This window comes from Sceloporus occidentalis, unplaced genomic scaffold (assembly GCF_023333645.1).
Source record: "Sceloporus occidentalis isolate IW3139 unplaced genomic scaffold, rSceOcc1.0.p SCAF_30, whole genome shotgun sequence".
In the NCBI taxonomy this organism is placed as follows: Eukaryota; Metazoa; Chordata; class Lepidosauria; order Squamata; family Phrynosomatidae; genus Sceloporus; species Sceloporus occidentalis.
Genome location: NW_028317010.1, coordinates 4,170,739 through 4,185,063, shown reverse-complemented (window position 1 = coordinate 4,185,063; position 14,325 = coordinate 4,170,739). Strand labels below are relative to the sequence as shown.

At 39.2% G+C, this 14,325-nt stretch overlaps 1 protein-coding gene across 1 annotated transcript in view; it reads left to right on the top strand.

Moving 5' to 3' along the window:
- The window catches only part of LOC149298935 (solute carrier family 22 member 15-like), a 71,753-nt gene that overhangs the window by 40,886 nt on the left and 16,542 nt on the right, over positions 1-14,325 (top strand). The window contains exon 9 of the mRNA XM_089486786.1: positions 9,959-10,067. Within this exon, the coding sequence (XP_089342912.1) occupies positions 9,959-10,067 (109 nt within the window). The remainder of the gene's footprint in view (positions 1-9,958; positions 10,068-14,325) is intronic.

Below are 14,325 nucleotides of genomic sequence, written 5' to 3'. Positions count from 1 at the left end.
ACAGCTGTTTCGTCCTTCATGGGACTCGTCAGCATGAGGTTGTGATACTGGCTTAATAGTATGAGGCTTGGGGTAACTAAGAAATATCATTACATAAGTTGTGGTGGGTAAAAGGTAACAGAAACCCTTCCACTTAAATTTAAGGGGCAGTAGAAGTATTGTTAAACACTCATCTACACACACCAGACAAGCCAGAAGGCTTGCTTTTCCCTCAGATATCTCATGGTGCTTTCACAACCACAAGGGATTCTGGGTAGGCACATGCAAACAAGGTTAACAATTATCACCTTTGCCTCTATATCCACTTTATACATGGATTCCTTGAAAGTAATTGCCCGCTGTACAAGACAGCCTTTAGACAAAACTCAGGAAGAGGTACAATAGCCAGATCACCACTCATGGACAGCTGTTTCGTCCTTCATGGGACTCGTCAGCATGAGGTTGTGATACTGGCTTAATAGTATGAGGCTTGGGGTAACTAAGAAATATCATTACATAAGTTGTGGTGGATGTATAAAGTGGATATAGAGGCAAAGGTGATAATTGTTAACCTTGTTTGCATGTGCCTACCCAGAATCCCTTGTGGTTGTGAAAGCACCATGAGATATCTGAGGGAAAAGCAAGCCTTCTGGCTTGTCTGGTGTGTGTAGATGAGTGTTTAACAATACTTCTACTGCCCCTTAAATTTAAGTGGAAGGGTTTCTGTTACCTTTTACCCACCACAACTTATGTAATGATATTTCTGAGTTTGTTTTTGGATGAGAGTAGAAGCTTTTATTCTTGAAGTCCTCCCAAACAACCTGTGGTGATGTAGGTGACGTCAGATTGTAGTTTTGGAGACCTTCTGACCCCAAGATGTGACTAACTTCTCCAATTCTCCAGCTGTGATCCTTGAAACGTTTTGGGCCACTTTGAGACAATATAGACCCACGTCCTCTTCCGGGTTGATTCATAACATTCACAGTTGACTGAAACTTCTTAATTGTTACCCTGAGGCTAGGTTTCCACTTGGTTTTTTTTAGCTAAAAACGCCCATAAAAACGCCAATAGCGCCACCTGGCGTTTTTTTAGTGAAAAAACGCAGCAGCCAGCTGTTAGCTGTTCTTCAATAGGAAATCGCAGAATGCCATATCCACTTGGCGTTTTTTTGTTTGGCGTTTTTTCAGTCCTCTGGCGTTTTTCTGCTTTTTTGGGCTCTGTGGCAGTTTTTCAAAATCGCAGCATGTTGACACTCTGGCGTTTTTTGCAAGGAAATCTTGGCGTTTTTCTCCAATAGAAGTCTATGGGAGAGAAAAAACGCCATGAAAAAGCCATGTGGGTTTATTGCCTTGGCGTTTTTTATGGCGTTTTTTCCACAGTTACAATGCAGAGGATGGACCCAGTATCTGTGTGTCCTACGAGAAATAGGCTGGAAACAAACAGTTTCACACAAAACAAAGTTCATATTGAATTCTACACCATTTGGAACAAACATGCCATTACAAACAAACATACGCGACGCATCAACTGGATCCTGCGTGCCAAAAGCAACAGCAAACAATTTGCACCATCATTTGGGGCCAATCTTCCTAGAGGAGCAGACATTCGGAATAAAGCATGCCTTACAAAGCACAGAAAAGTGACAAAAGGGTCCGCCGGGGCGTTTAAGTAGAACTCTACCAAGTAAATGACATCAGGGGGCAGATACTTGCCATTTATCCTAATCCCTTTTAGCTGGGTGAAACTTCTAACTTGTAAAGGCTGGAAAAACTGCCTAAGGTCAAAAAAAGCAATTTCCACAGAAAGGCTAAAACGCCAGAAAAAACTCCAGAAAAAAACGCCAAAACGCAGGAAAATGTTTTCTTGGCGTTTTTCATCAAGAAAAAAAACGCAGGACAAAAACCCAAGTGGAAACCTAGCCTGATGATGGAAATGGAAGCTCAACAACCTTTTGCTGCATAACACAGCTATATTCCTTAGTCTTACCCATTGGGATGGATGACTAAGGGGATTTGGTCTATGTGATACCTAATATTTATACCCCTGTGATACCAGAATCATGGCTGAACAATTTCCTGTTCCTAGTCCTGTTCCTAGTTTTAGTAGTACTAAAAGTATAAAATATCAATGTGAATATACGTCAAATATATTTTTCTCATGTGAATGAGTGGATGGCATTGTATGTATAGGATTTTTAGCAAATATTAGAAAATTCCTCTGCTTTAATGCAGTCTTTGGTATAGCATATATATTAATAACATGAATTAGTATTTATGACATACGTACATCTAGTGTACTCGTAAAGTCTCCATATGTGCTTTTGTTTGTGAATAGAGTTCAGATAGTAAATATGTAGCTGACATTGTTCCTGCTGACAAATCAATGTCCTAAAACGTATTCTTATTTTATAAGCAGGTTTATAAGAGGTAGGAACCACAGATCTTTTTTTTTCTTTTGTTGCTGAAAAATATGTTAATACTCTGCTTCACAGCTATAACCTGAAATAATCAATTATTTCTTCTCTAATGGCTGACATTTGTCACATAGCCTTGATTTTATGTTGTCGAGTTTACCAGAGTGAAACAAGATAAATAATAATAATAATCCATTGCCCAACACTAGTTTTATGACTCAGTTTCTACTGCTGTGTGGTTAAATTAAGTTTACAGTACATATGTGAGTATGATGCTGGTCTTACACAACAGACTATCATTATGTATAGTTCTTTTTTACAGATATTTTTTTTAAGTATTTGAGAATATGACCTACTGTTATTTCAGGTGATATTACTTCTCGTATTTTATCCTCCTATAATGAGTGCCCATTTCTCTCATGTTGTGTTACATATGACATTTCTACAAGTATGCCAAAAGATCTGGTGGGTCCAAATATTGCTGTAGTAGCCTTATTTGCATGACTCTCCAACCCAATTAATGTAATCCACTTCTATAACTGAGGAGGCCCCTGTTGTATTTAGGGCTGAAACAACTAATCGATAAAATCGATAATAATCGATAATGAAAATCGTTGTCAACGATTTTCATTATCGATTAATCTAATAGATTTTTATCGATTAAAAAAAGAGTTTTTTTTCAGAGCAAATGCTCTGAAAAACCCCTCTCCTTATATAATCCGACCTCAAACAGAGATCGGATTATAACACTAGAATCCAGATCCCCCGCAACGCTGCAGGGGACCTGGATTCTCCTCACTGTCGGCCGATCTCTCACTTCCGTCTCTCTCCCCCCTCCCATCTGCCTCCTCCCCCCTCCCATACATCACTCTGCCTCTCTACCCGGCTCCGTTACTGACTTCATAGAAGCCTCAGTGTAAGTGAAGGGCAGTAACGGAGTCTGTCTGTGCGATGCAGACCCCCACCGGCTGACAGAGGATCATCCTCTCTGTCAGCCGGTGAGGGTCTGCATCGCACAGACAGCCTCCGTTACTCACCTTCACTTACACTGAGGCTTCTATGAAGCTGCAGTGAAAGTGCCTTCAGTAACGGAGCCGGGTAGAGAGGCAGAGCGGTGTATGGGAGGGGGAGGAGTCAGAGGGGTGTATGGGAGCCACCCTCCCATACACCACTCTGGCTCCTCCCCCTCCCATACGGCACTATGCCTCTCTACCCGGCTCCCTGGTGTCTTGTCAGCAACGGAGGTTCACAGGAGGCAGAGTGGAGTATGGGAGGGGGGGAGGAGGCAGAGTGGAGTATGGGAGGGGGGGAGGAGGCAGAGTGGAGTATGGGAGGGGGGTGGAGGCAGAGTGGTATATGGGAGGGGGAGGAGCCAGAGTGGTGTATGGGAGGAGGCAGAGTGGAGTATGGGAGGGGGGAGGAGGCAGAGTGGAGTATGGGAGGGGGAGGAGCCAAAGTGAAGTATGGGAGGGGGAGGAGGCAGAGTGAAGTATGGGAGGGGGAGGAGGCAGAGTGGTATATGGGAGGGGGAGGAGGCAAAGTCATGTATGGGAGGGGAGGAGCCAAAGTCATGTATGGGAGGGGGGAGGAGGCAGAGTGGAGTATGAGAGGGGGGAGGAGCCATAGTGGTGTATGGGAGGGGGAGGAGCCAGAGTGGTGTATGGGTGAGTTATAGTGGTGTATGGGGGATATTATGAGTTTCAGGGCATATAGGCATATCAGGGGGCATAAACATATCTGGGGTAAAAGGTATCAGGGGGCTCAGTGGCATATAGGGGGTATAAGGCATATCGATATTAGGCATATCAGGGGGGCATAAAACAAATCTGGGGGTAAAAGGTATATCAGAGGGCTCAGTTGCATATCACTGGCATATAAGGAGTATAAGGCATATCAGGGGCACAGCGGAATCTGGCATATAAGAGGTATAAGGCATATATGGGGGCAGAGTGGCAAGCTGGGGGTCAGATGTGCATAACTGGGGGCAGTTTGGTAAATAAAAAAAAATGTGAACAAGGCTTTTTTCTCAGTTTTTATTAAATATGAAAAATAGTTAACATATGAATTAATATTTACTAATAACTTTGTATTAAAACCTAGTTTGAGAAACACAGTGTTTGGGTTCTTGTAGCTTTTATTATTATGTCAGTAAAATAAGAAGGTGAATAGAGAGAGGCCATTGTGATAAAGAGATGAAAGTGTAAATTGTACGTTTTTTATTGCAATTTTTCTTCAATTTAAAATAATGTATTTTTTTATCCGATTAATCGATTAATCGACAAAATAATCCGTTGCAGCCGTAGTTGTATTATATCCATACTCAAGACCACATTGACAGAAAGCACATATGCCCTTTCCACTGTCTGACATGTTGCTGTTTATACTACTGTTGTAATAATATCCCCACATCCCGCTAATTGTGGAGAGCCCCACTTGCCTGCCAAGTAAGAAAGGACCTTATGTGCCTCCGTATTGGACTGACTTGAAAGAGCTCAGCACTCATCTAGTCCTCGGGAGCTGGGCCAAGTCTGAAGATGGGCTTGACCCTAAACTGGCTCTAATACATACTTAAGACTGCTAAAATGAATGATGTAGAAATACATTTTTACTTACATGTTTGTCTTACTGAAGTCTTTCGCTCATAAAAGACTGACGTAGTGCTCAAAAAAGCTACATGTTTGCTGTATGTAACATTTGTGTAAAATAGGTGATTGGGTGTTTTTTAATAACATGTTTCTATTAGCCTGTTTGGTCTCTTTTGAAGTTTCCCAGCAATAACCTGGCATCCCATTGAACTTGTGAAGAAAACAGGAAACACACAGCAGTTTACATCTGTGCCCAATGCTCTATTCATTTCTTGACAGCCATATTAAGAGTGAGATCTTTCACCTCCCAAACTACTCATTGAGAGCTATACTCCTAGTGAATCGGCACTGGGACTATAGCTCTCACTAAAGTCTTAGAGGTATAACAAACAGTTGCATATTGTAGCCTAGGACAACTGTTTTTTTGACCAAATGAGAATGTGGAAGTGTTGCGTAAGTTCCTATCCTTTCACATCTCTTGATATCTTAACAGGACATTTCTTTTCTAAAGCTGAGCTTTGTTTCACCAAATTACAAGGAAAACTGTAGTTTCGAGCCTATATTTAGCTCCCTGTTTTGTCTTGTCACAGCACGTTCTGCACCTGCAAGAGTTTCAAAATCAGTCACATTGAGTTTACCAGAAAGCTTAATTTATGATAATTGGATTTATGTATATGTGCTGCATATTTTGAACCTATTGGTACCACAAATGACATGCAAGTATATATTTGCACAGTCAAAACTGTGTTCTGTTACTTTCCACAAATAAAATAAAATAAATGAAAATACTGTGAAGTGAGTATTGGCACATTTTTTTTATAAAAGGCTCCTTTAGTTCCTTAAGCTTTCTTTTGGTTTACTGCTTAATAAAGGCTATACAGAATAACTCTGGTGCAAAGTAATCCAACCCCACTAGCAACCTGTGTAGTAATCATGCTGATTGTTACACTTGTACAACTATGCATTAGAATTGCTATTTTACATAACGCTTTGCAGGAAAGTTGTGGTTCAACTACGTGAGCTACATGAGCATAAAAGCATAGAGTGTGGTCACACGTATCCAGCTACACTTAAAGTGCCAAAGCCACCCTGTTATCACTAGTCTGGCCCTGTCACCATTCATTATGAATTGCCAACAGTGGCAGGTTTCTCCAACGAGACGGCCCGAGCTTGCCCTGTATAATGCAATAATTCAACGTGTATGGAGACTGAAGAAATCTTGCTGATTAGCTGTGCATTATCCAGGTCCAGCCTACCTTTTCCTGTACCAAAAAGCTCAATAGGTTTTGTGCTTCATGATGTAAAGTGAAGTCAAGAAAGGAAGCGCAGCTCTCATTACGTTTTTATTGCAATATATTTATATGAGATTGAACCTTGAAGCCAAATAAAATGTGTTGTAATATCACCAAAAATATAGTAAGAGAAACTTTTCCATGGTCATTGTGTATTTAATCTATCACATTACTTTTCAGTGAAGTTAGATCAGATTTTTACTGTGTTTGATAATGTAATTTCTAGTCATTTTATACAGCATTGTATTCACAGCAAGCAGGATAAAACAGACTTGTGTCAATATGGACATGTCTAATAATACGACACAAAAAACCAAAATGTATGTAACTGATTGTAACACTTTTACATATATTTGGTCTATGATAGGAACAGCTCTGCTTCGTGCAGTGTGAATCTTGAACAGCATAAAGCCAACAATTCTTTATGGTTGTGTTGTAAAATGCGCTTTTGATTACTTAAACAAAAAGCCAAGTCTTGTTAAGTTGAACTTGACTGGTGTTGAGCTGATCATTGATTATGTCAACAGAATTAATTTTGTGAATCAGGGATTCAGTCTTCCAGTCAGTAAGTTGGTTGTTAGCTTGGCAGACCTATTGAGTCTGATGGATTTCTTTTACAAATTTGTGTCAAGTTGAAGCCTGGTAGGAATGACAACTCAATTGTTGGTTAGCTTCACTTCCATGAAAAGAGGATTTGCTTATTTTCAGGCAAATCAATCTGGCATGAGTAACTTGACCCAACTTGGACCTTTTGTAGACACCACAGTTTTAAAATTTCTCTTTGTGAAGTTTCTCCTGCAAGGAAGGCCTGATTAGCCCTGCATAATGCATAGTTGCATGTCAAACTTTTAATGAAGTATCCCTATTGCAATGAGATTCCCTTAAGCTTGTTTAGAGGTTCTGGAAGGGGAGCGCAGCTATTCGTATACCCTTGACCGATGATTGGTGCTTCTTGTGCACGCAGCTTCGGGAGGGGGTGCACATGGATTGATGAGGGAGGAAGGGGACACACACCTAGCCAAACAGATCAGCCGAATCAATCCTAGCAATCAATGGGGTGACAGATGACGCAGCCAGATCGCCCTCACATCTAATGAGTTTCCCTGAAATGAATCACCCTTGGGTGATTATTTTATTTTGAAACCCAACATGGTCTTCATTCCAGAGGAGCGTGTCAGAGTTTGGAGGTCTATGTGCAGGTGAGGGTCTATAGATAATTTTTTGGGCTTTAACTCAATCACATGCCATGTGAGTCTTTTTAAACCCCCCACCTTAACTAATTTAATTGAGGATTATTGACTAAGCTACCTGTGAAGTATTGCCCCCAAATTTTACCGTGCACTGCAGAGGGCTACATTTAAGCGTAATTATAATTACATGTTTGACGGCTTCGCTTAAACTTTTTTTTATTGGACCCTTGCGGCGTTTAAGTACACATTTCTTCTGAAACTGCATTTTGGCGTGCTTATCATCATATTTCTGTTTTAAGTAGCTGAACTCAACGACCCCTTACGGTTTTACCTGACAAGCACGGGAGAAATAATTAAGTCAGACAGGCATCTTGAGCTCCCACAAAGGGAAATAAACCATATCAAAGGCAATTCATTATTCAAGGCAACAAAGCTGCTAGAAAGGAAAAAGTTATTCCCTTATTAAAGCCCATTCAGCCTGAGCCATAGTGATCTCTCGAATGGTGGAAACTGACACTTCCACCGCAGACATCCTGCATAAGGCTACTTGCTTTGCCTCCTCTCAAATTATTTTCAGATCACGTCTGCCTCAATATTCAAGCCTCTGCTGATGTAAGGTTTGAGCAAATATTGCTTCAAGCTGTTATACAATTACACACACACAAATAATTCCCATCCAGTAGTGACTTTTTGGTTACCACTAGTAACGGTTGCTATGGAGGTAGAGAAAGACCGAGATGATATTTTAACATTAATTTTGCTACTTTAATTTCTTTTGCGGTAGCTTAGATTTCATGGACTCTTCGCTGTATGGTTAAAACTGTTTGGAACCAGTTGAAATAGGTTACCAGTGCTAAAAAAAACCATGCAGAATCACTCTGGAACACAAACAGAACACAATGTAGAATTGTGTACATTTGTATGTACAGTATATATATTCCATACTAGGTAGCTGCCAACATGTACATTAAAAATGAACTGTAGCCCTAAAAAAATCATTAGTGTGCAGAAAATATGTATTTAAGCAAGGGTAACATGGTTCCACAGATTTGAATATACTTTTTAAAATTGCTTATTGAAACACAACGTATGTTTGCATTCTTCATTGTGATCCTTCTTTATCCAAAAATTCCTGTAATTGTGGCGTGCAAAAAAAAAAAAGCTTGATTTTGAGGTTTATTACCTAAGCCATATATTTGCTGATTAGATGAGATATATTTTATCTCACTAACTTAACTTTGATGGCCTGGTGAGCTTATTCTGCAAAGTCGACCAAGTTGGTCGTTTGTTTTTATGGTAAGGCTGTTATGTGGACGCTTTTAGGGAAGTTAACTCACCAACTTTGCCATGCATTACTAGTGAGCTTCTCCTGTAAGAAGAGCTGATAAAGACAGTTGAGTCTCCCCATTAAATGATTATTTTGTTCCTTGCAGGTGGATTCAGCAAAATCCCCTTATGCATTTGGCTTCTTTCTCTGTTCCCAGCTGCTTGGCTTGCAGGAGATGTGTGCTGAACACATCTCATGTCTGCAGGTAGGCACAGGTACTATATTCGCTGCCAACCAACTCCAGTGCTAGGTAGTGCCAGAGTTCAGAGGGCCCTAAAGAGATACCTCGTGGACATAGGCAGGAAGCACTCCTATTGATTTCATTGGGAATTCTTAGCTGCCAGTGATTGACTGCTTCATGCAGGCAAAAATGGACCACAGAGGGTATTGTTCACCACAGCTCTGCCTTTTTTAAGCAAATTAGTTCTTTGTGGTGGGGCTCTGATGTGTTTCAATGAGATTTGTTGAAAACAACCTCATAAATCTTTTAATGCCTTATACAATATCATATTGCTCCTTATTTGCCAGAGTTGGGGCTTCATAGTGAGTAAGAAAGTTAGTGAGTTGAAACCCACTAATTCCCTTCAAACCCCTCAGCATTAGTGACTTTAACTTTGCATTATTCAGAGGAGATACTAACTTTTCATAAAACATGGCTAGATTGGTGGGTTAAAGTTTTTCATGTTGCCTCAACTCTTTGCCAAACTCATAATTTAGTGATTAGCTCTTGGCTTTTGCTGGGAACAAAAGTCTGTGTGTATCTATCTGTCTAGAAAAAGAGGTCACTCCGTGTTCCAATATTGAAATTAGGTCAAGTTATTGATCTGATTCCTGTCTTTTTAGCATCAGTGATGAATAAGATGTTTAGAATATTTTAAATAAGAAGAACATTTAACGCATCCAAAGAAGGTCACTTGTTTTAAGACAAGTGGTTAGTTGTTGCTTGAGGTAAGGTCTTACCAGGACTATTTGTTCATAGCTATTTATGTAAAATCATAGAGCAATGTATTTATTTACAAATTGTAATTCATTAAAATTCACATTAACTGCTGTCTCTATACACAATTTTATGACTTTTTTAGGGACATTTGGGAGGTTTACATAATCATATGCTTTTTACTGCTACTAATAAAGCCTACTTCCTTTTCTGAACTATTTTGTTTTTCTTTTAGGATTTTTCATAAACCAAACAGCCCTTGCCTTATTTGGGAAATTGTCTGTCAGCGCAGCTTTCAACGTAGTATACATTTACACTTCGGAACTCTATCCAACCGTCGTGAGGTAATGTATTTTATCAGTAGTAATATACAATGTTTAGTAAAGTATTTAAAATAATCAACATTTCATATTGACGTTATCACTTTGCTAAAAGTACTATTTAACTTTTTTTTGGCCACTTGAATTTATAAAAAAAAAATTAAGTGTGTCTTCTTGAATACATCTTTTTCTCCAGCTGCATGAATGATAGCTGATCTAGCACATCCGCATGCTGATGGTGTCAGTGCACATCATAGCCGATGAGCAGAAGCAGAAAGCATAAAATGCCGTTTTCTCTCTCTTATCCTGCGTTGAGAGACACTTGTTTTCAGTTGAGATTGGCAGAAGCAGGGCCAGACTGGGAATGACGAGCTGGCCCTGGCAGTTTAAGGCCAGTGGCCGCCCGATAACATAGACATGGCCGTACATTCTTTTTTTACACTGACATATCGTGCGGCCCGGCATCTCCAGACACAGGCTGCACGCTTCAGCACCCGATCAGATGAGTGTGTAGCACTGTTGACCAGCGGCTCACTATGCCAGATGGCCAGTTTGAGCCTGGGTACAAGGAATCTAGCAGATCTGAGGATCCCTCTTATCAATGTAGATCAGTACTGAGTCACTCATTTGGTTTTGGCCGTCAGATTAGTGTCTGCAAGCAGACAGTGCTGGTTGCCCCAAGAAAGTTACGTCTAAAGTTCAAGCTGCTTTCTCAGAACCAAATGGATAATGTAAAAAAAATAACTGCGGATCTCAAAAGGATGCCAGAGGTTTTTTTTTAAGTTTTTAGTGGTACTACAAGCATGCAACTTTAAACTGACTTTCATAAAAACTGTAAATACTGTATATATTTAATAGTTTTTTGAAGCAGAGAAGTTCCGAACCCAGTGTTAAAGGACCTGTCACCAACTAATTAGAATAGAATGTATGGCGTTGGTGACGGGTCCTTTAAAACTACCTGTCAAGGTTGTGAGTGTCTTGTTGCTTTGCTTATCTCTCCAAAAATTAGCCAATATCCACATTATAAAAAGATCATGGGTCTCATAACCATGACAAAACCTCTGCCCCAGGCCAACCTGTCTCTGCATGCACTGTTCCTTTTCAGTTCCTTTTGGTCATATCCCAATAGTCATCGCACATGTCCTTCTTCGTCCTGTATCCCACTCGTTCCAACTACGTTTCTTCATAAGTTTGTCTGCAGTATAACTACTCTGTACCCACACATTTCCATCTGTTTTTCTTTTGTTCTTTATTCTGCTCATTCTTCTGCATACAGCCTTGTGTTTTTCTCCCTACCTATCCTATTCCTTCTTTAAGACTTGAGTTGTTTCGTCCAGACTGCCATCTTACCCTTCTCTAAATCTTATCCAGTTTACTCTAAATTCACTAGTGCCAATGAATGGTGCAATGCATAAATGAGGCAACATTTCAGATGCCAAAAAAGAACTATTTTCCTGTTAAAGAAATGCAGTTTAGCGTAATTACAGATAAAAGTAGTTTCCATAATTAGGCACTGTATATTTCAGCATCTGTATATTTCACATTTATATATTAGATTGTGTAATCCTTTTTTCATGTTTGCTTGGCTGGGAAGTTTCCAAATGTGCTGAAAATATTAGATCTTTAATGGCCCATCGGAAAGTTTCTCTGGAACCATAAGTGTCAACTATAGTAACCAAATGGCTCAAAAAAAGTGTAAATTCTCATTCATTAGGGTATAATTTAGAGGATTTACCATACGAACTTCACTCCCTGACTTTTCACCTCTCAGTAAATAAACCCATGTGTGCTATTATACCTTCAGCCTTACCTGGCACTTAAGTGAATCTATTCTGCACATTTACGCATAGAATTCCCAGGTGCTTGCCTCAGTTATGGAGCTCCTCATTTTTCATATTTGAAGAACTCTCAAATATTAAAGGTATTCAAATGAGAAAGCTAGAATATCAGAATTCTATATTTGAATATGCTAGCCCTTGAGTGTCTCTCACATATAATTATCTAATTTATTGAAGGAGCTAGTTTTCAAGCCACTGTAAGTCACCCTCTTACATCTTCACCTAATTTATTGATGAAGTTGGATTGCTTTGATGTTGTCTGGCTTCAGAATTAATGAGGGTAAATGGCCTTCCAGCTAAAGGTTTGAAGCTACTGAAGTTGAATTTTAATTTCTGCTTGATTTGCACAAAGGTACAATGCTTATGGGCATGTCAACTAAATGATGTCTGTCCTGTCATTCTATATTCTATTTTTTATAAAAGACCAGAAGTAGTTACCAGATTTCCTATTAAGTCCAATACCTGCCATCGTCCCTATTTTAGACAACTGTACAATTCGCCTATAAATACCAGGATGAGATGCACATCCTTATGAACCTTGGGTAACTATTTCTGTTTTAACTCATCGTTCTGTTAATCTCGAAAAGATGTCTGACTTGCAACCCTCCAATAGTTTAAGATTATTGGACTGGACAACAAGCTACCTCCATGATGCCACCCAAAAGGCAGCGGATCTTTTGCATAATAAATCTTTGGCTCCTTTGGATTTATGCACAGTGCAGAGCACCGGTTATTGTGTTTTAGTACTTCTGCTGCTAGGAAAGTCCACCCGTGCACATCAATGTTTCTTGGGCACTGGTAAAACATCTGATTTGAAGTGAATCAGCATACAGTTCTTCTGACTGGTGAACCATTCAGAATTATTAATGTGCTTGTTTTCCTGTTAGTGGAACACTGAATTAAAAATACAACTTATTTTAGAGTCGAGTGCCATTCTTCACAACAGCAGGTTTGTCTACAAAATATTTCCAAACATTGTCTCCACTTTGTTTCATAGTCAGACAACTGCTTTCAGAGTACCAGCAAAAGTAGGAGGGTGCAAAGCCTCTTCTGTAAAATAAGTAACATACCCTTATACTAGAGTAGAGATTGGGTGGGATCATGAGCGCACTACCCCGCACAAGAGAAGAGAGTGCTCCAGTCTCACAATACAGAAGAAAACCAACGGCTGACTTGAGTATAAAGCAGTGATGTTGTTCAGTCAATCATTGTTCTATCAGATAACAATAAGGTGTAGTTTTTATTTACGGCTCAATCAATACTTGTCATGCTTGGTTTTCATTTGATTTCCTGATAGCATATCACATTGTTATATGCTGACAGTTCTTCATATACATAAACAGTGCAGTAAATATAAAAAAACTAAAACTATAATAGGAGTGGTAAAATAACGCAGAATGCATAATGGAAAATGTGCTTCTCAACACTATTTTATTTAAAAGCCGTCCATGGATTTTGTGTAATATTTTACTCTAAATCTGTTAGAGTAAAATATTATTCTAACAGATTTAGAGTAAAATATTACTCTAAATCTGTTATCCAGGCCATTTTATAACTAGTAACTAGTAGTGGGTAGCAGTCCCTTTTAGAAAAGACGCAAACCTATTCCACAGGTTATTCCACCCCTCATGTTGTTACTTGTTACTCCCAACAGAAGTATCTCAGACATTTTCAGGCATGGGCTGGTATGTTCTGGCTCACCCCAAGCTTTTGCTTTTTCAGGAGATGCTTTGGATCTCCACAATATCCAGATCCACAAACCCAATGTAACAGGTCAGATTAAAAGTGATTATGGCTATTTCTTAAAAAATGCAGATATGATCTATTGCCTTTCTACCCCAAAACATTGTCTATTACCCAAAACACAGATTAGGTGTTTTAAGGCAGCCAGTCATTTATTAATTTTATAATTTTTTATTTGTTTTGTTGAATGACACTCTAAAGTTTTTGGGGTGAACCAATTGTTGAATATACACTTTTAAATAATCTACGGTATATTCTCTACATCTCTACATTTGGCTGCAGAAATGCGTCTGAGAGCATTGTGAAAATTGATGTAGCTGCATTTCTTTGAGATAACACAACAGCCATGTAAAAAGAAGTTAACCCACGTAAACTCCCCGTTTACTTTAATGTCATGTATATTGTTAACAATTTTATAATAAACTTTTTGTTTGGGTTTAATAGTACAAACTAATGTGTATTTGCTATTCTTTAAGCTAATGAGATACTGGTAATATTGTTTTTTGCATGGTAGTGTGGTGAAGCAAGGATAATAACTAGACTTTTCTGTAAATGTATATATAAGTGGTTTTTCATTCTGCTGCTTGACTTTGGTAACCTGCATGTATTTGGGTGGATAAATTTCACTCAGGTAAACAATAATATATTATCTGTGTATTACAGAAGCAACTGTTGTATGATTGTGGAATTCTGTTCACACT